This window comes from Catharus ustulatus, chromosome 4, assembly GCF_009819885.2.
Source record: "Catharus ustulatus isolate bCatUst1 chromosome 4, bCatUst1.pri.v2, whole genome shotgun sequence".
Classification (NCBI taxonomy): domain Eukaryota; kingdom Metazoa; phylum Chordata; class Aves; order Passeriformes; family Turdidae; genus Catharus; species Catharus ustulatus.
In genome coordinates this window covers 36,780,060-36,804,507 of record NC_046224.1, presented here as the reverse complement: position 1 = coordinate 36,804,507, position 24,448 = coordinate 36,780,060, and the positions used below count along the sequence as shown (strand labels likewise).

The following is a 24,448-nucleotide window of genomic DNA, read 5'->3' as shown; positions in this document are numbered from 1 at the left end:
AGAATTTAAGGTTATTACTTCTCCTCTGTAGCATGGGTAAACATGCACAAAAATACTCTTTAAAAAAAAATTACTTCTCTTTTTATAAACACACTACTCCATATTAGAAAAAAATTAGGCTGAATAACCCCAACTCTTTCCATCCATCTTTGGTGGTCATGTTTCTGAAGCCTTTCCTCATTCACATTCACATCTTTCAGAATACCTCCAACAGATCTACTCTTTTTTTACTTCAAGCTTTATGACAGAAATATGAAACATTACTTCAGCTTATCAAAACTCCTGAACAGGGAGGTAATTTTATACAGCTTACAGGTTATTTGTGTAATTTAGGGTTGTTTTTGTCTGACTCACATGTGAATCATTCCTTTCTTCTCTAAAGAACTGCCACCTAGCCCATTGTTTATCCTTGTGCATTTACTCTGTGACTATTTTTGTTTAAGCATAGTTTTTTTTTTGCTTGTCCCTTTTGACTGCATCTCGTTTTTTAACCATTTTCTTCAATGCAACAAAATACTATTTTAGGACAATGAATAATCAACATTATCAGTATCTGCTACTATTTAAGAGTCTTCAATTTACCATACTTCTTAGGTCTGCTATATTTTACAGACCATGGCAACAAGACCACTGCCAAGGTTGTAAGAACATACCAGCATATTCTCATAATTCTGCAGGGCCTGAACACCTGCCCTGAGATTTCTGTGGAAATTGAGCTCATGTAGAACCTCTCAAGAGCTCAGCAGTCTGTTATATTAGGTCTTGACACAGCTGAAAAATCCTGATTTCCACAATATTCCATGTGGCTTTAAGTCCCATTGAAGTCCACAAGAGTATAAAACATCAAGTACAACACAGCTGCAATCTAAAAATGTGAGCAGTAGTGGATGAAATCACAAGCACTCTTGAGTTATGCTGTTCTGGTTCTGGCCAGGACAGGGTTAATTTTTTGCAGTAGCTGGGAGGGGGCATGACTGGTGCACTTTCTATACCACCTCATGCCATTGCTGACAGCAAGGGAAAGGGACTCTCTTCCAAGGAAAAGAGATTACTGCTAGTCAAAAAAACGTGGCAGAGGGAGCCCGTCAATATTGTCTGTTATTGGGTTTTTTCCTCCCCATGAATAATTTATTTTGTTGTACTTTCTGTCATTAGTATTGATGCTGTTACTGCCCATTTTCTTGTTTCATTGCTGTTTCCAGTAAATTGTTCTCATGCCAACTTGTGACCTTTGACTTTTATGTCTCCAATTCTCATCTCCATCCCACTGCAGAGGAGGGAAAGGGGAAAATGAGGGAGAGTGGAGGATGGTTGGAGAGTCTTAGTGGGGGCACTGAACTGGGGAGGACCATTCCTAAGTCATACATAAACAAATTCTAGAAGTAAAGATGAGTGCAAACTCATCACTAAACTGTTGGATACTAACAAGGAGGTCAGTTTTCCTTGTGCTTACCTCTTAATTCAGTTGCTGAAGAAGACTTTCATTTCTGCCATGGTCAAAAAACAAATGGCATATTTTGCTTCACTTTGAATATTCTGGCTGTTTCCAAATGCAAAATAAAGTTTATGTTTACCATGTTTTAGAATATGCTGTTTCTATTTTTCTGTAACAAATAAGCTTTAAAAAGTAATCATCTAGCCCAGGAAAATAAACAGACAAAAATGCCTGAAAGACTGAAGAAAAACATCTTCCAAGTTATAAATATTTTTAAATAAGGCAGTCTGTTATTCCTGGTAGAACAACTTCTGCTCAGATTTTCACAGAATGTTGAAGTTAAAAAGGTTAAGAGCATTGGACACTCAATACTTTAGCTTCAGGGTACTGAAAAACACTTAAGACCCTTTGAGTTAAAACCTGAATTAAGGATCTCTTAGAAAACATCCAGAATATCTCAGGATAGGAGGTGAACATGACTACTGTGACTAGATAAATTCACTCTGTTTAAACCACAGTTTTTTCCTCCTTTGTGTTAATTTTAATTTAATTTTCCTTTTTATTTTACTGAAAGCCAAAATAAATGTATCATTAAAAAATACATTGATGCAAAGCTGAACTGAGAATTAAATGTCAACAGGGAAAAAACAGAGAAAAAAAATCTGGAAAAATCGTTCTGTAGTCAATGAAGACAGAATTATCAGAATTGAGCCCTAACAGCTAAAGGATTTTCAAAAATGTGAATAAATGGGTTTTGTGCTTTTGGGGTGTTTTATATATCCCAAAAGGTGCACATTTTAATAAATTGTAATTAATTCTATGTATAGAAGTTTTCTCCAGGCTGGAGAACTCAATGGTGTCTGGAAAACGAGCACCATCATCACACAAATGAAAGCTAAATAACTTAATAGGACTAGGCATCCAGTAATATCTCTTCCTGAGTCTCTTTCATCTTCTTGACATATTTTTTGGTTTCAAAGTTAGAAGCTCACTACATATTAAATTCACTCAAATTCTAATATTATAATATAGGTGTATTTTGCCTACAAACCTGGTGGGGTGAAAAGAGGCTCTTTTGTTCACCATTACATTGTTAAACACAATGATTTCAGTTCATGATGGCATCTATAGATTTTCACAGTGAGGAAAGTGATGCCTGTGATAATAACCATAGTCAGATTTTCATTCTTGAAAGAAAGAATTTGAAAGAATTTGAGTTTTCCAGGTAAACTGGTTTGTAAATAATTATATTTAAAGAATATTTTCTAAAGAAAAGAAACCATAGGTTTTAGTACATGTCATAGAAAAGAAACTGTTTCAGTTAATGAAAATAACAGAAGAAACAGTACTATTTTACAAGTAATACATAAATAGTTTTTATAGAAATAGTTCTGTTTATCTGCAGTCACATAAATGCACTCTAATAAGCTCTCTTAATGAGTTTTTTCAAAATATATGCCTGGATTCCTGTCTACTGTTGTCTACAACTGAAACACACATAACCAAAATTCACATACAATGAATGGATATACAAACAAATGCTCCAATATTAAAAGATCTAACAGCCCAGTGATGCCACTTTGTTTTTAATTACCTTGTACTTATAAATGTTCTGCATTTCTCACAAAAATATCTTAATACATCCGTGGTTTCATTTCTGTGTTTCCAAGAAAAGAAAAAAAAAAATCTAGCGCTTCTGAAGTGTAAGGGTTTCTTTCTGTTATCTTACTCCCGGGATATGTGTCACACTAACACATCAACTCTTTGGGAAATTATATAAATCAAATTTATTTTTTGCAAAAGCCTTCTTAGCCAGTATAAACGTGTAAGTGTCAATGAAAGAGGTACAGATTTCTATAGCTAGTCAGACAGCTGAGGTTTGAGAATAAAAAACAGCATTTCAACATTCCTAGAGCTAGTGAATATTTCGACTGAAATACAGAAAATCTACTAAGCAAAGAGATAATAAATTTCCATTGTTGATTTCTACTGAAGGCTTTTGGGTAGACGCCTTATTAGAAAATAAAATCCTATTGCTAACAAAATTAGCTAAGAACACAACCACTGAGCAAACATACTTAATGAGCGTATTAAATTTAGAAAAGGTCTTATTTTAAACAAAGAAGCATACTTAATGCCTGCAAGCAGAAATCTAATCTGCAGTATCTGTGATGATTCAATAAACAGGAAACATTTGGAACCAATGAAAAGACTAACATTGAATTCAAACAGCTTTGTGTCAGGTCCCAAAATTCACACTAACTATAATAACTCAATATATTCTCTTAGCATTTATCTTAATAATGCAAAAAACCACAAAAAATTTTGAACTAACCAGTTGGCACAAGAATCCTTTGCAAGAAACTCCATGTATCACATATCACCTTCTTTTACAAGCACACTGGGAGATTTTCAGATACACTTTGAGTTGCTGAACCACAGAACTGCCACAAGCACATGTGTCTCCAGATCACATTAATGGAGACTTTCTTCGTTCCCTTGCCTACATTCAATCTCTTGCTCTTCCCTAGGTCCTCTCCCATTTCTTCTTTCTTATCTCCTAGATACAGAAGAAAATTTTCTTCTGCTCAAAATACATCTTTCTTCACCCAATATTCCATTAGTGAGTTATTTAAAGCTGTTTTCTTCTGATCAGGGAGCCAGTCATGAATCTGCTCAGTGACTGAGCTACTGAAATAGCAGTAATAGTCTGTGAAAGTGTTCCATGTTACCATATAACTTATACAAATCATAACCTATACAATTTGGTCTAATAAAAGATTTAGCCTTCTCTGCAAATCTTGCTTCTTAAATTAACATACCCATCAAATACTTATAAACATATGCTCTATTTATTTTTACACCCACATAAGTTATACCCATGTAAGTGAGATTCAATCACACAGAACACATATAAAACAAACAACAAAGAATTTCTTATTTTAGTACTTCATATATACTTATTTCAAAATGCTCTAATTCTGGACTCTACATTTCAGATTTCCCAGCAGTTATGAGTCATAGATCTGACTGTTCTTTACAGAAGGAAAATCCTTTAAGCACAGTGTTTTGTAATGAGAAGCATGCTATACTCATACAATTTCTTTTTGAGTAACTACACATTATAAAGAGGCAGTTAATCAAAATTCATCCCTGGAAATCATCTGGAAATTCTTAAACATTTATACTGTAATAATTTCTGTAATTTTATTAAATCTGGATTTTTGATTTCTCTTAGGCTATCAATTTTAGCAAGCAACACATAACTTCAGATGTATTGCAAAGGATCTCTGCCTGAATTTGGCTAGTATCCATAAAAGTTCAAGCAAAAATCAAGTGCTATCATCAAAGCAAAGTTAAAGGAGTAGAAAGGGCTGCATTTAAGCTGTGAAATGTCTCATGTTGAACTTGGAAAACATTATACCAAGGCAGCTGCTAATGAAAATAGCCTGTATTCCTATAGGACAATTCTTCTTCTACTGTTTACTAAGATATCTGAGGAAAATAAAGTTGAAGAGATAGAATTTTCAATATTACTTAAGGACACTGCAATGTGTGTTTGGAAAAACACACTTGAAAAACTTGTCCAGTTTGGGGTTTTGTTTGTTTTTTTTTGGGGGGGTTTTTTTTGTTGTTGTTATTTTTAGGGGTTTTGGGGTTGGGTATTTTTGTTTGGGGTTTTTTGTAGTTTTTGTTGGGTTTTTTTGTCTGTTTTGTTTTGTTTTTTTAAAAAAACATGAACTCAAGGCTAGTTTCTGAAACCCTTATCTAGTTCTTGCCTCATTAAGAGAACAGTCCTCAGAAGCTCCTGCGACTAGTTATTGATCTAATATACAAGGCTCCTAGTCCTGAAAGCTTTGATTAAATTTCTTATGTTACATACAATTTTGATGTAAAGGGGGACCTTTTGGTCTTGCTCAAGTGAACGAAAAGTTTTTTATTATTTTCAGTGCGATCAGAATTTCAGTTGCTTTTGGGGATTTCCAAGGATTCCTAAACTGGTTAAGAGCATGTGTAACTTACATGTGAACCCTATGCCAACACACAGGTCCAAGAAATAATGCCACCATCTTATTCACTCATGGACTTTCACTTTGTAGAGTAAGCAGTTCATTAAAAGTCACAAAACAAACCAACATTAAGATCAGAATTATGGTTTTGGTGATTTTTTTTTCCTCTACAGAGGTACTGTTTTCTATTATGATACATATAAATTGCACCACATTTCAAGATTACTGCAAGTAGTATGAGAATAAACACACTTACGGAAACATTGAAAATCACCTTCATCCAACTTCTAAAATTTCCTGAATTAAAACAAGTAACTGAAGAGGAAGGTAACCACCACCAAAAGGAAGGTTAAAATTAAAGAAAAACAGAATTCAGGCTAAATTTCTGGTAGAGCAAACTGGTTTGTTGACACATAAAACTAGGCTATTCTATTATCAAAATCAAAAATTTGCTTATATACAGCTTTTTTCTCAGTTTTTCTCTTTTTATTATATACAGGACAGGACATAAAATACTCCAATTCTTTGAGGTTTAAGAATACTTTATCGAATGAATTTAATAGTAAATTTACAAAAAGTAACTGGAAACAGAAGTAGCAAAAGAGAGGAGAAGAGGAGAAGATCAAGTAACCATTTAAATTACTCTGGAGTGCAACTTGATGTTTCCAAATGATTTTAATTTAATTTGCCAATAATGTATAAGATTTCAAGGATTTCACTTCACCGTAATTTTAATTGCTAAACAGATCTTTTACAGACATGAAAAAAGAAACTGAACAGAAAAGAGAAATTCATCAGCATAATTTCCTCACTGTATTCTTTCAAATTATCCTTTTTTTTTTCACTGAATGACATGAGGGTCTAAAAGTGTTTAATTCCTGAATGTACCTTTTATCTTTACTAACCTTTTTTGCTGATGAATTTTTCTTATTGTTTTCTATATTGAAAACTATTGGTTTTAGAATGTAGGTTTAAAAATAGAGGTCATAAAAGAAGACAGACAATATTCCACCAGAAATGCTTGCTTGACAGAACTTAATAGACTAAAGATAAGTTAGATTTCTCATCTTTTTATGGAAACAAAGGATGTGGGCTAGTCACATAAGCTTCTCAGCCTATATGCTATAGCTGGCTCTTCAAACAGCAGATTATTAGTTCTCCATGTAACCAGCTGTGCTTAAATTCCCAGCTCTGTCTTAGCTCTCACTGTGGGCTATTTTCATCACGCCTGTATAACAAGGTCTTAATAATATTTTTGTTCATAATCAAGCAAGGTACATCAATACCCAATGGAAGGTACAGGATTAAAATTTATTGAGAACTGTGATGATCAAAGAAAAGAAGCCTGTTCCAGAAAAGTTTGTCATCGGTGAAAATGAGTACAAAGCATAGATGTCCCTCCAGAGGCTTCCTGAACATGGATGGATCCAAGTTCCATTTTTTGAATTGGATTTGAATTCTTTAGTGTAGCTATAAAAAACTCCAGAGACATAACTAAAAGAGTTCCAAAATAGGAGGAGGGTTGTGAAGGAAATTATTTGAAGGTAGAGAAAGGAGAAAATTGTTTCCAGTGGGACTTTTAAATTCACTAAGTGATGAGAAACAAGAAAAAGAAAGCTGTCCCAGATATTCAGGACTGCAGAGATGGGAAAGGAACGAGAGAGAGCACAGACTGGCAGCAGACGTATCTCTGATGTACTGGAGACAGAAAGCTGAAGTCTCTAAAGGAAGAAGCGGCACTGCTGCAATGCTGAGCCACGAATGCTATAATTTTGAATTGGTAAGCACTGCAAATGGGATCTTGACATGTGTCACTGGGATCTTGGCATGTGTCAGCTTGCAGCGTGCAAACACCAGCCAGCCTCAGGGATCCCGTGTCGCTGTCAGTGACGAACACTGGTTTCCCAAGCCATTTGAACAACAGACGCCAGCAAGCAGCAGGGTGTTCTTTCCTCCCGTATTCTTTAACATCCAGCAGGTGACAGCTTTCAAGTTGGCCTGAACACGGCCGCGGCACCCACGTTTCACAGGTTTCCCCACATGGGCCCTGCACAGCCCGCTCCGGGGGCCGGCAGCGGGGAGGCCGCGGCGCTCCCCCAGCGCAGCGGGGCCGGGGAGCACCGGGCCGGGCCGGGCCGGAGGGGCCGCCCCAGGGCCCGCACGGCTCCTGCAGCACGGGCTGCACCGGCCCGGGGACACCGGGACACCGGAGATACCGGGACACCGGAGATACCGGGACACGGGGACAGCCCGGCCACGGCCAGCCCCCTCTTTGCCGTCACCGCTGTGCCCTCACCCGTCCCCGTCCCTGCCCCGTGCCCTCCTCCTGAAGAGGAGTATGACTACCATTCAAAACCAGCGTTAAAAATTAAAGAAAAAGCAGACTTCAGGTTAGATTTCTGGCAGACCTACTTATTGTTTTGTTGAGACATAAAACTGGGGTATTCTATTATCATATTCTGCTTATTTTTTTCTCTTCTTATTATATACATAATATAATGGGGCATAAAAACTTCCAATTCTTCTACTTTAAGATTACTTTATAGAAACAATTTAATAGCATTTTTTTTTAATGTAACTAGAAAAAGAAACAGCAAAAAAGGAGAGAAGTTAAGAGGAGAAGATGAGGTAACCACTTAAATTAATCTTGAGTGCAAGTTGATGTTTCCAAGTTATTTTAATTTAATTCACTTATAATGTATAAACTTTCCATTATCTCAGTTCACCGTAGTTTTAATTTTTAATTGCTGTGAAAAACATTTTTTACTGTTTTGGTAAAATTTAAAAGGTTTAATAAAAACATAATAGGAGACACACATAAACCAAAGGCTTTAAATACACTTTACAATACACCAACTTGTTGCATATTCATAGTTTTTTATGCATAGTCTAAGTAGTCTAACTTTTTTTGAGAACTATATAGCATGGCCACTCCTTGGGTTTGCTTTTTTAGAGCATGCGTGTTTCTTGGCTTGTGGTTTTAATCTTCTCCTTATTATCTTTTGATTTGGGGGGTGGTCCCGGCCTTTCGCAGCGTTGATAATTGTCGTGTCAGCTGCAGGGTCCCCATCACACGTTCATGGGCTGTGATCTAAACTAAGCGGGTAGTTTAAACATACTATTTCTTTAAAAACGTATGTCTTTTGCTATTAGAAAAAACTCCATATTCATACAGAAAAGCTATTATAACATTACACATATAGCATTTATCTTAATAGTTGCGAAAAGCCAACAATATGTCATGCACCTGTAACATTGCTAAGCAGCTCTTTTACAGACATGAAAAAACAGAACGAGAAAAGAGCATCGGGGGGTTCAAGCCAGTCCCTATTCCCACTCCCAGCGCTGTCCCACTCCCTGTCCTGTTCCCACTCCGAGTCCTGTCCCTGTTCCCGCTCCCAGTCCTGTCCCTGTTCCCGCTCCCTGTCCCTGTCGCCGCAGGACGCGCGTGCGCGCGCCGCCCGGGCATGCGCAGTGCGCGGCCGGCGCGCGGGGCGGGCGGAAGTGGCGCAGCGGCGGCGAGGCGGGACAGGGGGACAGGGACAGGGACAGGGACGGGGACACCCGGGGACCACGGACACTCGGGATCGGCGGCACACGGGGACCGCCGGGTCTGCGGGCCCGGCTTTGCTTCCCTTCGTCCCGCAGCTGCCCTGCAGACGGGCTGTGCTGCGGGAACTGAGTCCCTGCACAGTGCTCCACGCCTTTGGAAGTTTTTTCCCGGGCACTGAGTAAACCGGCAGGGAAGTTTTGCTGGTAATACGCGTGTGCTGATGGTCTTGGTTTTAAAGGTTTCGGCTTTTTGTAACTGGTGAATTGTCTTTCTGAAGCGATTAGTTCATATTTTTTTAAGTGTGGGATCTGCAGAGCAGCGCTGTCTTCCTGAGGCCGCTGCTTTGCAGTGGGCTGCTGCTTTCTAGAGCTGAATAGCTGTGTAAGAATACCTTTTCCTCGGGTAATGTTTGATTGTAATCTCTTTTGCACAATGTCAGATGAGAAAACTTTAATGTGAAATAAAGGAAATTTTATTTGTTTAAGAAACCTAGTTATATTCTAATGAAACTAAATGTAATTAAGAATAGCCCAGGACAAACTTCCCAAAAAAGATGAGTGCCCGAAGATCTGCAGTAAGAGCAAGCTGAAGTCTTGCAGCTAAGGGAATGTGTCACACTGCTGATTTGATTTCTCCTTTATTTTAGTTAATCTGACATGATGTTTTTCACCTCATGAGAATTCTCAAGGAACTGATAAATTACAAAATTAAACGTTTGAAAAAATTCTAGACAAACTGTACACTTTGTTCACTGACAGTTCTTGATTTCGTTAAGACTGCTGTATGGGAAAAGTGTTGTGATGGCGGGTTGGGTTTGTGGTATTTCTGTATTGCCTGTTCTATTCAAGTTGCAAATGTTCATTTTTATGACAAAGTGTTGCATAAAATATAGTGGGAATATATGGCTGTGTCTACAAATATGTGTCTTTTATAATGAAGCATGACTTATTCTATAAATATTTTAACTTCTGCACAATTAGCCCGAATATTGCACTGACTAGTATTTCTGTTTACAGGGGCTTCAGGTATCTCCAACTGTGACTGACCACATCAGTAGGACTCTGATGCTCTTGGCTGTTCCTTCGTTCTTCATGAGACTTCGGTGAGGTTTCCTTCAGAATCCGCATATCCATGTTTTATTCTCTTCTGTTTCCCAGAATGACATTATTCTGTTCATGTAATTTTTGTGTATGACCGAAGCATTTCTTGGTAGTACAGAAAGGACTAAATTTTCCGGTTAGTAGGCACAATGTCAAGGATAGGGCAGAGCAGCACATAAGAGTTAAGACCATAGCCATCCTCAGTGTTATATTTCACTTGAGTGATGCATATTGCATTCTCTTTGAGGGTGTTAAATTGTGGATCACATCCTAAATGCAGTATATAGTCTACTTTAAACAGTCTACATACTTTCATATAATTCTTTGTTAAAGTTGTTAAGCTCTTTGGTTGCTCACTCTTCATATTTTTGGCACTTTTATTACTAGAAGGCAAAAGGTATTTGTAGTTCACAGTCTTCTTCCTTCTAATGTGTGTATATGTTGTGTCTCACTCCTCTTCAAGGACTATTCCATGCTGCTGTCTGCCTTTCAATCTCTGTTGTTTTTGTTTGGGCTTTTTTTTAGTATCCATCGCTATGTATAACTGTGTTTACCCCATTTACAGACTTCTTAGGCTCAAGTTGGAATCATTCCTGTAAGTGTTAGTCAGGCTTTTGAAAGCAATAAAGATATTTGACAGACTTATTTATTAATTTTCACTTAACTGTTCTCCAGAAGAGTTGGGAACACCAAGGACAGAACTAACAATATCTTCTTGTAGATTTTGAAAGCCAATGCTCTGTCAGTTTGTTCTGGAAAATTTACTTTTGTAACTCTTAGAACTGGACACTTATGTCTTTGGTTTTTAATTGTTGAGAACAAGGATCTGGAAGCTTCAGAGATTAGCAGTTAGAACACATGACCTTAGTTTTATAGATAGGAGTTTAAGATTTGTAAAAACACCCCATTTGTTTTCTACTGGAATGTTATCTACATAAATTTAAATGCTCGGTGTTGTTGAGATATCTTCATGGGAAAATAAAAAAAAAAATGCAGAAAAATAAATTTTTAATCCCTCATGTAGTGTAACAGGGAGAAACAGGACAAAAAGTTGTTAATCTGTTATGTTATATATTTCCCTGGCTCATTATATTGTTGCTGGGTGAAGATCAATATTGCTGATTAACTTTGAAGTTGACTCTTTTTAGGTGGAATAGATCAACTTCTCGGTCTGCTAGAATGAAGTGTGAAGTAGATACTTTGAACTGAAAAGTTGTGTAAATCTTCTAGTTGCTCTTTCTACTAGAGACTTGAAATCCTGGTAAGCTAATGACACTGCTATTGTGGTGTGTGTTTAAAACAGATAAAGGCATTTTTTTAGCCTCATTTATCAACATCTTACAGAAATTCTAACTTCTAATACCTCACTAGTCAAACCAGGAACAGCATCTGCACCTTTGTAGCAGGCTTTTACTTCTCCTTCAGCTCAAGCAGAAATTGAAACCTGTCTGATGCTGTATCTCCCAGCTCTGTACTGTCATAGGTTGACTCTGGCTGAACGCCAGGTTCCTGCCAAAGCTGCTCTTATCATTCCCCTCAGGAGGACAGGGAAGAGAAAATACAACTAAAAGCTTGCAGTTGAGACAGGGAGGTCACTCACCGTTTACATGGACGAAAGACACTCAAAGTAATCTCACTTACTGGTCATCAAATCAGGGTAGGATAATGACAAATAAGAACAAATCTAAAGACCTTTCCCTCACCTCTCCCATTTTCTGCGCTTAGCTCCACTCCAATTTCTCTACCAATTTCTCCCCCTGAGCTGTGCAGGGGACAGAGAATGGGAATTGTGGTCAGTTCATAATGCTTCATTTCTACCTCCTTCCTCATGTGAATTGGAAGCTAGGGAAAAACAAAAGCTGGTCATCTTATGTGTGCCATTGCAGCTAAGACATCCTTGAACTAAAGTATTTTATTGATATGTCATGAGTGACTGTGACTTCCTGCTTATATCTGTTAGACAGGAATGACAGCTCTGGAGAGTTTCCTGGAAAATGGGAAGGAGAAAGAAGGGTCGCTCTCAACAAGAGAAATAGTCCTGAGTTATTAATGACGTCCAGTATCTTTGGATACTGGAATAACAATAAGGTGGATTTTTGCTTTTTCTGAAGAATAAGGTACTTTTTAAAAGAATGTGTATAATTTTGCTCTCTGCACCTGTGTGTGTACTTACGTTCCTAACTTATGCTTCACTGGTCTTCCCATTTTGCAATGGTTTCCCAATTCCATTTCGTTATAACTTAATATTTTGTTGGAAATCAGTCTGCTTAGTATTGCACAAGCTCTTTTCAACTGTAACTGAAATGTAGTTTAAGCTTTTTCTGAGTAGAATACCAAGTTTTTGTGTCCATTCAAAACTATAGAAAATACTTGTTTTCCTCTTCTTTACTATTATGTAAAAATTGCTAAAACTGTTGGAAATTAGGTCTGTGGCTATAATACTGTGATCTGGATTTTCAGAAAACTGAAAGCATTTTTTGCTTAGTTTATTAAAACTTACTGGAAACAGAATATTGATGATGTTGTGGCTTTTCTGTAGAAATAAAAATTATACTGCAGAGACAAAAGTACCCCCAGAAGAAATAAGATGATAGTGTAATGAGAAAATACAGCAATAGCTACTCTTTGCTAGATTACTTTTTTCTATTTCTCTTGTGTGCAACTTTACTGCAATAGATTACTCTTCCTCTCCCCAATTCTCTGCATTATAACACTATCACTATTAATTTACTTCATTGACTTTTAGCACAGTGAGGGCAGACCATAGATGACGGTCATCCATTTCTTAGCTAGTTCTGAGTGCCTTCCATGCTTAGCATCTGTAGATACCCATCTTATTTGATTTATTATTTTTTATTACTTGATTCATTGATGAAAATTGTTTAATCTATACATAAGCATCTTTTGTTCATTTTCAGTTAAAATGACGTGTTTTAATTTCTCACAGTCAAATTTTCTTGTAGGGAAAAAACTCAATATGGAAACTGTCCATGACCTTGTGCCTGGGGAAGGAGTCATTCAAAGTCTTTGCATGGTTTTTATCTGCATTTCTGTACATAAAATATTAACACTGTTTACATTACATTTTGCATTTATATGTCTTGCTATCTATTTATATGTAAAGTAATATTTTATTGCCATTTATGGTGTTTTGGAATGTTTGAAAAAACAGATGGGTTGGATGGTTTTCTATTGTCAAGGAAATGTTACTTTCTTCTTGCTACTTATGGTAAGAGATGAGGACAATCCCTCTGAAAATTCTTAGTTTTACATAATTAAACTGTCTTGTTATGAAATAGGTAAATGTTCCCCTTCTGAGTAAGATGCAACTTCTGGTAACTCTAATTTGAGCAAAATGAGGAGCTTCAGGACTCTTTTTATGATTTTTGTTTAGATAAAGCAGCTATGCCTGTTCAATTGCTTAAGATCACTAAAGGACAATCTGAGACTCCACTACCAAGACATTTGCAGAAGGAGAATTTGCAGCATTTGCAAGAAGGCTGTGATCACGCCAACAAATACATTCAGGTAAACTGACCAGTAAAAAAAAATTGTTTTGCTTTGAAATAGCTCCTCTTGCATAAGCAAGGCACTTCCATATTCCAGCTCAGTTGGTGACTTTCTGCAACTGTGTCTTTGTATTCATCTGTTGCATATCTTTAAGCAGTGGAAAATCAGGACCTTTTTGACCTCATTGCATATTGCTATTACCTTCATTGATTCACAGTCCTGTCCCTTTCTCTTATGTTATCAGACTAAAATGTTGTAGGAGCTTCTATTTTCAGGATAAGCTGTGGATCAATTTAAAACACATTATGCAGAATGCTTTGTTGAAAGTGGAGGGACTGGGGGAGGTTAAGTGGTATTTTGTTTTTAGAAAATTGTAATAAGTACCTCAATCCTGTTGGAGATCAGATTTCAGAGTAACTAAGAAACTTCTAAAGTAGTTCTCCTTTTATATGAAGCAATGCCTTAACCAGTTTTATGAAAAGTGTTGTTTGTAGCAACTACCAGCATCAAGACACAATTAGGTTTTTTTAACATTGTTAAGTGTGCGCTTATATTTGACAGTCATCCCAAATATATTTCAGATTGGAAGCACAATTCTGCTATACTAGTGAAATACTGAAATGACCTTTTTCATGCCTAAAACAAGTATTCTCTGTTAAAATGCAGAGTCAATTCTTTTGTGTGTTCTTTTTTCATCCTAACTTTTTTATCTGTGGCTCTGAGGATGATTTTAGGCATCCGTGATGCTTATGTGTCAGGAAAGCAGCATTACCTCAGGCTTTCTTTCAATTTGTTAAGTAAAAAAGGGGGAAAAAATGAAGGCAGTCTGGTTCTGTAGAAAGCCTAAGTTGTCTTGAATCCTTCAAAAAATGGCACAAACATTTTAAAAATATGAGCTGAACGGATCTAATGTTTTTCTGTATCCGAAAGAAGCATTTTTGCTACGACAGCTGTGTATTCTGAGTTCCAGCTCTAGTACTTATTTGACCCTGTGATTGAGTCCATTGAGGAGAAGGAAACTGGCAGAAGACCATCCATATCGCTGGAGAGAGGATAATTTGCTGCTGCTCTCACTCTGGACTGGTTCATTGTGGTGTCAAATTGATGCCAGGAGTGGTGCACTTCGGTGTCGCGAAGGAACAGAACCGCCCTGTTTGGAAGCAGGCAGAAGCTGAGTGGTGTAGGAGGTGATTTGATTGAGAATGATTCGACCTCCCTTAGGTCTTGTAAAGGAGCAAATGGAAACATCAATAACCACTGCTGCTAGCAAATGGGGTTTATTCCTTAGGGTGCAGTTTCCTGTCCCTGTTTACCTGCAGGATATATAGACTTTCTTGCTTTGAGGAGCTGTGTCTGCAAGCAGCCTTGACATGGAAGAACAGGGATTCTTGTTCGGAAGAAAGTGGTGAAGGAGACAAAAGTGCATTATGAATTAAAAAATGTTTCTGCCGAAATAAATGTTTCCATTTGCAAAGTGGAGCAATTACTATTCGACTGTGATTGAAAGCATACATGCAGTGCTATAGCTGGTTGTGAAAGGGAAAGTGTGTAGAATGCCTTTCTCAGACTTCTGCCTTATGTTAAGAGAACTTCATGCTGCTGCTGACATGGATTAGTAGGTGACTAAAACAGCTTGGCATAAACAGCACAACTGGAGAGCTGATAAAGCTGGTGCTAATGCACCATTAAATGTGAAGGAAAATCCAGTTCTGCAGGCTGAGTTTGAAGTGAACCTTAGAATGCACTGATGTTAGGTTATCAGTGGTGGCACACTGTCACTCTAGACCTGCCAAAATAGGGATCAGGTCCTGCTTTGACAAGGAGGGAAGGGCAGAGGAGAATTTTTAGTAAATGTGTTCTGGGAAAAGCAACAAAAACCATTTGGGGTGATTCTGTCTGACTTGTGTGCCTCAGTCCTTTCATTCTTCTGCATGTGTTTCACTTCCTGGCACCTCTTTGAAAATGGCAAGTTTCAAATTTGTGTCACAACAGCACAAGCAACGTTTGTACCCCCTCAGTCATCATGCCTGTTAACTAAACATGATGCCTTCTCCTATTAGTTCATCATCCTCTGGATTTTGCTATGGCAAAACTGAACCAAACCTGAAAATCAGCCACCAAATCAACTATAGAACCAAACTGAGAGAGCAAGGTCGTATAAGGAAGGAGACATGCAGTAGAAGAGCTGTACATGGTTGCTTTTAGAGTGCATCTAGTGGCATATGGAGTGTGGAGGGTTTAGGAAAAAATTTGCTTCTGAACTCAATAAGCAGTGCAGGATTTGTGAGGGAAGAGTCAATTTGAGCAAGTTTTACTAAGGCGGGTTCTTTTGAAGTTTGGAGCTCAAGAGTTTCAGGCATGTGGAAAAGGCAGTGGGGCAATATGAGGAAGTGGGTAGTAGCTGGGGAAGAGAACTGTAGTGTAGGTGTTTGGGACACAAAGGAAAGTGGAGGAACCGGACCATTATAGCAAAGAATGTTGTCCCAGAATTTGAAACTCTTTGGACAATACTGGGATGTAAAAGGAAAAATAAAAAGTGAAGATGTTCAAAAAGCAGTCACTATCGCATCAGTAATTTCCACTTTTAAATAGTGTGCTGGTGCAGATCAAAATTTCTTAAGGAAAAAATACATATGTTAATGTTGAGTTTTCCTGAGGTGACTGTTTCATTGCAAAAACTTTATTACAAGAAAAATTCTGTACCTGTGAGTACAATTTACCTGTGAGTACAATTCAAGACAATCTCAGCAAGAAAAATTATATATATATGTAATGTGTGTATAAGTATAGTGAAATTTTAAACAAAGCTGTAATTTTGAAAACAAGTGAGAAACCCTTCTGTTTTTAACAGGTAAGTTTCTACTTTTCACAGAGAAGACTAATGAGTTTTGTAAGGAGACTTAATTATCAAATTATTTTGGTTAACAATGTTGAGGTTTTGTGGAATGGTGTTATTTCCTTATAAAACAGGTAGTAAGATCTCATTGAATTTGGTTTGTACTACTCCTTGGTTAGCGCATTGTAGGACAAATTTTACTGTGAAAGGCCTCTGGAGTAACAATTCACTGCTGCGTACTTTATCCTGATTTGGTTTAAGAGGCATTTTTAGCGTGTAAGTCAAGCTTCCCTCTGAATATGTGTACTGTAAAATCACTGTGATTTACCTGACCGTCCTCATAATGTTGCATTTATAGACATAATGCCCTGCCCTCTTTACAAGAAACCTTTTCGTCTATTTTTGTGCTGTTTGTGTAGGTATAGAGTCTGTTTTCAATATTTTTATATTTCTTTATTGAACCAATTTTTGTGGTTTTATCATTGAGAAGGTTACAGTGCTTTATCTACCATACTGTGAAAGAATACACTCGGCTAACATTTTAGGTACTGTTGATACCATCTTTCTAACTAGATGTGTTGGTTCCAAAGAGATGTTAACATCACTGAAGTTGCTGATTTTTGCTTCATTGTAACTTCAGCATTACAATAAAAAGAGTGTTTTGAATTAATTGTTAAATCATAGCATCTTCTGGAGCGTTTGTATTATTGCCAAATAATTAGGACACAGCAGTTTCAAAACCTTTTCATACTCTTCTCACAGCTTTTTTTTTTCCTTCAGAGAAGATTATTTATCTTCATATAAATGTCTATTGTACCTTGACTGTGATTTCGTTCTGATATTTATGTTGTAATCCTTTGCCAATATTTTTGGAGAAGTTGCTGTATCTTTTAAGATTTTGATCACTACCTTTTCAGATGCCTTTCAGGTTTTGTGTCAAAACTAGTCCTTTTTTGCTATTTTTGTAACTAATAAAAGTTACATGTATATTTCCATAGCTACTGTTTTATTATTAAAGTTTGTAATCTAGTTGGTAGCATCTAAATAGTATTGACATGTAATACTTCCTTTGTTATATTTCAGGAATGTTGCTTTTTAGTGCTGTTTATAGCAGTTGATTTTTAGTTTTTTTGTTATGAATGTAGATGGCAATTTGTGCTTGTTCCTTAAATTCTGCCTGTTTTATCTTAGATGTTTCAGCTGTTATCAATATTTCAGTAACTGAGAGGCATACAGTCTTAATTCACAATGTTTCATTTTATTTTTTGCTTTGTAGGGAATAATTACTCTTTCCTACCCGTTAACAAAACTCAGAGATGGAACAGACTTTTTCAAGATTGTTCTTCAAGGTACTACATTTAAGTATGCATTTTAAATTTATGGTACTACATCAGTAGTCCCTGTGTTCAGTAGAATGTTAGGTATAAAATGCTCTCTAAAACTGTTCATTTTCTACAAAAAAGTAGTTTATTTTAAACCTAATGTAACAGGTAAATTAATGGAAACAATACAGTCTTCATATTTCAGTAGACTTCTTGTTGCATAACTTTTTAAAAGGCTATCCTGGAAATGTATTAGCTATATGTATAGCTTTAATAATGTATTTTCAAACTGGTTGTCAGAAGAAGGACCAAGACAATTGCACATGATAGTTACCACTTACATGATATATATATAGCATATACTATGTAAGGGCCCATTTAATGTAGGTCAGTATTTTGATTAGCAGCAAAATATTTGTGTTTCATTCTGTTTTGACTTAAGCATTTAAGAAAAGGAAATTTCACCTGACTAGTCAAGTACTTGAATACCAGTAGCTAGATCAGAACACCTAAGTTGTTCATCATGTAATAAGTTGTATAAAAATAGTATGTTCCTTTTAAGTCTTCCAGTCAGGAAGGTGGAGGAGGTAATTTATCAGGGATCTGTTGGATTCAAGGAACTTTCCATTTCCTTACATTTTATTCTCAGTTTATTTCTTAGAGTGGCTAGGGAACCATCACGTGCTCCCTCTGAGCCTCCTGCCTCCTGTGCCTGAGCAGCAGGCCTGGGGTGTGCAGGTCCTGCCTGGTGGCACTGCTTGTGGCTGGTGGTAGCAGAGGTGAATGAAATTGTTGGGACCTTACACAGTCTCCCTACTGGCTCCAGGGTTCTCAGAGGAGTGCTTAACCTCCCTGAGTCTCGCTGATTTCAGTGACTGTTCAGGAGAGGGGAGTTTATGTGCATTCTCCTTGGAAACATAGGTTTGCACATCTAAATAAATCATTGAATCAGTGAACAGTAGAAAACTCTTAAAATAGCAGTGTGATTTTTGCTTCAGTCCTCCTGGAAAGCTATTAGCTAATATTTCTGTATCCTAGAATATCTTCATAGTAGATTCTACAATAGTATCTTTGGTAATGTGACTGGGTAATATTTCCTCTCCAACACTATACATTGAATTATCTAAGTGAAAATCTGTTTTATTTCTTTTTAATTGCACACTGGTATACAATGGGCACATTTTAATCCTCCTACGAGGAATATTCTGAGCAATATGCCTGTAGTTAGCACATTTTCTGTTTGTACATTAATTAAAAAGTGTTAGACTCTGTAGATCAATTTGTTTTGTAACTCTCTTTCCACTGTTTTGCTTTGGAGAAGGTATAGTGATTGGAATGACTTTTGTTTTTTTTCCTCTAGATCCGGATAGCTTGTCTTCCCAGATCAACAGCATCAATGTCTTAATATATGGAAAAATGGCAGAGGATTGTGCAAAAATTATACGCTATGGGGTAAAAAAAGCCACCAAGACATATATACATATATTCTTGATTTAGGAATTGTTTTTCACAGATATATGTTGCCTTCCTTTCTTGTCTTAGTCTACCTGTCCCTAAAATTAGAAATAATCTGTTCAGTCCCTCCAAATCTATAAATATGAACTAGAACAAAAAAAGTATTTGCTTATGTAAATTCTTTCTCACACTAATATTGAAATAAACCAATTCTTTTTATCAGAACTGTTTACCTAGCAAGCAAAGGATCATGAATATGGATAACAGAGAAGTCACCCATTTATATTCATATTTTGAATGTTTTGTCATTTGATAATTTATATTTTAGTATTAAACTCACTTAAAAGACAGTTACACTAGAAGATTAAAAAAAATTAAAATTCAAAATCTGCGTACAGGGTTTTTTTACTGACTTGGTACTGGTGTCTTGCTTTGTCAGAAATAGAAGTTTGGTTTGATTAGCTCCTGGTAGAAGACTTAACACAAGTCAGCCTGTGAATTTATGAGACAGTGTGTTACCACTAAAGAAGGAAAACAAGTTAAAATTACCTGTCTTCACAATATTGCATTATCAATGCAATTTCCATGTTAGACAAATGTTACATTGAAATTAGTATATGATGCATTATGAGCTCACGTTAGTGCTTTATCATTTGTGATATGAATTCACACTAAATCATAGGATGGTTTGGGCTGGAAGACACCTTTAAAGATCAGCTGGTCACAAACCCCCTACTTATGGAGGGAGGTATGGGCATATTTTACCTCATTAATTTGCTCCAAAGCCCTATCCAGCCTTTCTTTTAACACTTCCAGTGATGGGGCATCTACAACTTCTCTGGGCAAATTACAGTCTTTATACAGATTTCTCAACGCCATGGAATTTTGAATTTTTGATGGGGCAACCACGGTGGAAGGTTCCTGAACTAATTTGCTAATGTGCAAGCTGCAGAATCTTTTTTAATTCAATGAACAAATCAATAAGAAATCTGATAAAAGTACAAATCTTGAACAAGGCACTGAGCAGCAATTAGAAGATTAAAAGATCATTACAAAAGAGCTACGTAGGAAACCTCATCCCACAGGCAACAACTCTTAGACAGCCAAGGTGCACTAAAACCTCAGTTTGTGCTTCCCCAATGAACTGAACCTTCATAGTGCTTCCCTCATGTCTCAAATGTGATTTTAATTTTAGAGGCATATGAATATGAGGAAACAATGATTCCTGAAGCTAGTAGTTTGAAAAAAAAACCAAAACATTTTTTAGCCATTAAAGAATAACTTCAGTAAGGTCCACTACTATTTATTTGCTGCACACCATTTCAGATTTTAGTATTCTTAAATTTCCATATAATTCTTGGCATACTGTAAGAACTTTAGCTAAGTAGCCAGGTGGAGGAGCTGACAATTTCCAAAAATGTGAGTAACCATGTTGTCTCCTGAGAGTCTTCTTGATCTGTAACAGAATAACCATCAGGAAGAATATTCTTTCCTGTATTTCACACTTATTGGATGAGGGAAATAGAATTTTTTTTGCCATTTGAAAATGTTGTTTGAATCTCATAGATTATTTATCTAATACACTTCCATTGACATGAAAATCCAACAGTTTAAGTAAATAGCTTTGATTCTCAAGGCAATTACAAGGTCTTTTTAGCTAAAGGTGAAATGGGAACTAATCTATTTTGAAACCAATATCGCATTAAATTTCAAAGCACCATGCAAATATTATGAAAATTTTTTGCGTGTTTAGGAACTGCAGGTCACAACCTGTTGTAGTTAACTGTGAATTTGTAAAAAAACTGAGAATGTGTCTGTTCTTTCTACCCATAAAAGTATGTTTTGAGGTTAGTGCTGTCTTTTCCTCATGGAAGTTGCACAGTCTTTTCACAGTTCAAGAGGAGATTTTTTTTTGTTGTTTTTTTTTTTAATGGCTTGCTACACATGGCTTATGTATAACATGAATGCTAGTGACCTAATATTACTCAAAATTTTTTCATTTATTATCAGCCTGTTAAAAAGCTGAGTCTATGTAATTCTGTACTTCCTTCTGACATAGGAGAGCAAGAAAAGACAAGTTACCTCTGCAGAGCTTCAATCCTGACTCAGGAGCCACATCCTAGAATCTTGTGCAGTCTACATTCTAATAAAATGCTGAAATGGGAATAATGTATATGCAAGGCATAGCTTTTTAGATAAAAATTTATTTTACTGTTGAAGGAACGTTCTGGATAGCATCAGCTATCAGTGAAAGAAAACACGTGTATTAACACCTCATTTCAGCAAAATTCATGGAGTTTCCTGAAATTTATTTTTGTGTGTTTCTGTATCTGGAAAGAATGAAACACTTTCATGTATTTTAGTAGGACAGTATGTTAGAAGTGCAAAGAGTATTGAGAGTTCTAATTGTTTTGACATGTTTTAGCTTAGCTTTGTGTGTGGCTTACTTGTAGGTTTATATATTATTTTTAGTCACAAAGTATACATTGTGACACTGCCTGAAAATCACCATGCCCTAAGTACTTTCATTGTGAATTAAACTGTCTGATTAAATTTATGTTTTCTGCAGAAATTTTTTCCCCAATGTTTTAATAACTACATATATCACTGTCACTTAATCTAGAAGCCTTTCTTTTGCTTGCACAAAACATTAAGGTTTTGGATCTTAAATCATTTAGCGTAGCATTGTCAGATTGCTGAAATAGCAAAAAAAGTGCTGTCATAGTGCAATATTTGGCTAAAACTGTCAGCTTTAATCAGAAAACTCTTTTATTTGTTGTAGTAAAAAAAAACACTCTGAGAAAAGTTATTCAGTAAAAGTTTATGGAAGTGCTTTTGGTAGAAGCTTGAATAGGGTTCCAAGTCTAATGTGTTTATTTGAATGGAGCACACTGGCACAGCCCTGCTAAACAGTTCTGATAGCGAGGGAGCTGATTATAAAGGAGCTTTACATTGTATCAGATAGCTTTTTTAATCATCTCTGATTACCTAAAGATTTTTAATACATTCTCTATCTTCTCCTCCTTTTTAATTTTTTCTTTTTTTTTTTTTTTTTGTTTTGATTTGGTGAGGTCACTTTTAAGAGCATGAGCTGCTGCTGGGTCTTGAATCATGTACCCTTTAAATCCTCTTTTTCTTGTCCTTTTGTGGTGTCTGAGGAACTTTGTACCAAAGTGAAAATAATTACAATTGCTTGCCAGAAAAGTTTGTAAGGTCTCTTTTGCTACCAGAAACCTACCTATTGATTGACCTAGCTATTTAACACATAAAGAAGCTGTTGATTCAGCTAGAACAGAGTTTATAGGAGAGTTTCTTGTTGCTACTGGTCTGGCTTGTGATTTCTTTCCTACCATAGTTAAGCTAACCCGAAAGAAGTCAATCTGTATTGTATTTAAAGAGAAATGATTATTTTGCTTTATTCAGTGTGAATCTTCCTCCCTTTGGCTTTGTCAAAAATAGCACTCAGTTACAGTAGCATCACGAGTGTGAAAATTTTAGCAGAATTAAAAAGAAAAGCTTTCTGGCATTTGTTGCAAATATAAATTCCATGTGTAGAGGAACTAAATCAGGAAACTTAAAAGACAGTTTTTACAATTTGTTCAGGATTTTTGTTTCTTCAGTGTCTTGAGACTTTGAGGTGAAATTTCACAGCATATAGCCTTAAAATATGTGTTAGAATCTGTGTAATTTTCTGTTTATTGCTCTATCCCCACAGGAAACCTTCATAGTTGCAGGATTTAAGGTGGTAAAATTGCCTACAGCAAGAGAGGATGGTAGACACGATTGTCACCTGGAAGTGTCTGAAGAAACTGGATCAGTCGTTTATGTACGTGGTTGCCCAATTTATTTTTTTTCTATTTTCCAAAATGCTTACATTAACATTTTGCTTTATAATAGAAAAAACAATAAAAACTATTAGAAACTGAAATGGTACAGATTATTTTACCATGTTCATCAGGAAACATGACACGTTTTTGTGTGTGCACACATGTAATTTTATAATAACTCTCACCAAATTAGTTTCCAGGTAAATTTTTACTTATTCGGTGCAAGAATTTGACTGTAGTTGACTTTAGATGCATTCTTAGAGCATTTTAAACTATTCTTGTGCATAACACATTTCAATAATGCAGACAAGGTAGAGGGTGCAAGAGTGATTTCAGGTCTATAAATTTTCATTTTTCTGGTCTATGAGTTTGTACTGTTTTAACTCATATCATTAGTTGTTTCCTTTCAAATACATGGATTGCTATAATCTAAGTTCAATACAGAGAATTGTATCCTTTTGTTCTGAGTAAAATATTTGTTCTTTTGTACTATTCTCTCATCAGTTCTGTTTAGTTTTATCTGTATATTGTTGTCTGATTAAATCCTAAATTTAAGAAAAAATACCTTTTTTTTTTACATTTCAGAAAGGCACTTTTTTTTTGGAATTGACCTCTATAGGTAACTAAAACTTAACACGCAGCTCAGTGAGAAACAAAATTATTTAAAATTATAGTGCAGATTGTTTCATTACATTCATTATCTGTTGATGATGATATATAGGTAGAAGGGGTATTTTTCATTGAAGATCATGAATAGCAAAACCACCTGCATCTGAATAGGTGTGTGTGTAAACTAAAATTGTCCAAATTCTAGAAACTACACAAGGCCTTAAACTGATTATTGGCAAGACCTCATGACACAGTCTAATCCCAAAGAAACTGTGCAGCTCTGTGCATGCCTGGGTTGTGCTGAGGTGTTTATCTCATCATTGACCACAGAATGGAGGTTGTGACACTTCTTTGGTGACACACACATTATTATTTGCTTAACATTAATACAAATGAGTAGACTTTGTGTATGCTTCACTTCCTCAATCGTAACTTTTCACTTGGCTGTTTAAAATTAAAATCAACTTCAGGAATGCAACTGAGGTGGAGACCAAAAGCAGATCCCTAGTAGCAGGGGGCATGTGTCCGGCAGCCAGGCTGGGCTGTGGCGTCGGGATGGCCGCTGAGCCCTGTGTTCATCACAGAGAGTGGGAGTGTGCTGGCTTTCACCAAATCACCACGATTACTTTTTTAAAACACCTTGCACTGAAGATAAGTCTGGCTTATAAGCAAGGCTCAAAAATCTTAGGAACTGTCCAATTCTGGTGAATTTTTTCCCCCAAAGGAAAGTAACGATTCACTGAGAATAGATCTTCTCTAAGCATTGACATGTACATACATCTTTATGTTAA

General features: G+C 36.4%; 1 protein-coding gene across 5 annotated transcripts in view; it reads left to right on the top strand.

The window, feature by feature from the left end:
* The first annotated feature begins 8,984 nt into the window (after positions 1-8,984).
* Positions 8,985-24,448, top strand: part of POT1 (protection of telomeres 1) — a 58,970-nt gene continuing 43,506 nt past the window's right edge. The window contains exons 1-8 of one of the 5 annotated variants that reach the window (XM_033058080.1): positions 8,985-9,201; positions 10,015-10,100; positions 11,247-11,359; positions 12,059-12,215; positions 13,493-13,626; positions 17,721-17,793; positions 19,127-19,218; positions 22,937-23,047. In XM_033058080.1, coding sequence (XP_032913971.1) covers positions 13,504-13,626; positions 17,721-17,793; positions 19,127-19,218; positions 22,937-23,047 — 399 coding nt within the window. In that variant the 5' untranslated portion in view covers positions 8,985-9,201; positions 10,015-10,100; positions 11,247-11,359; positions 12,059-12,215; positions 13,493-13,503. The other 4 variants (XM_033058081.1, XM_033058079.1, XM_033058083.1 and 1 more) reach the window with 4 other exon arrangements.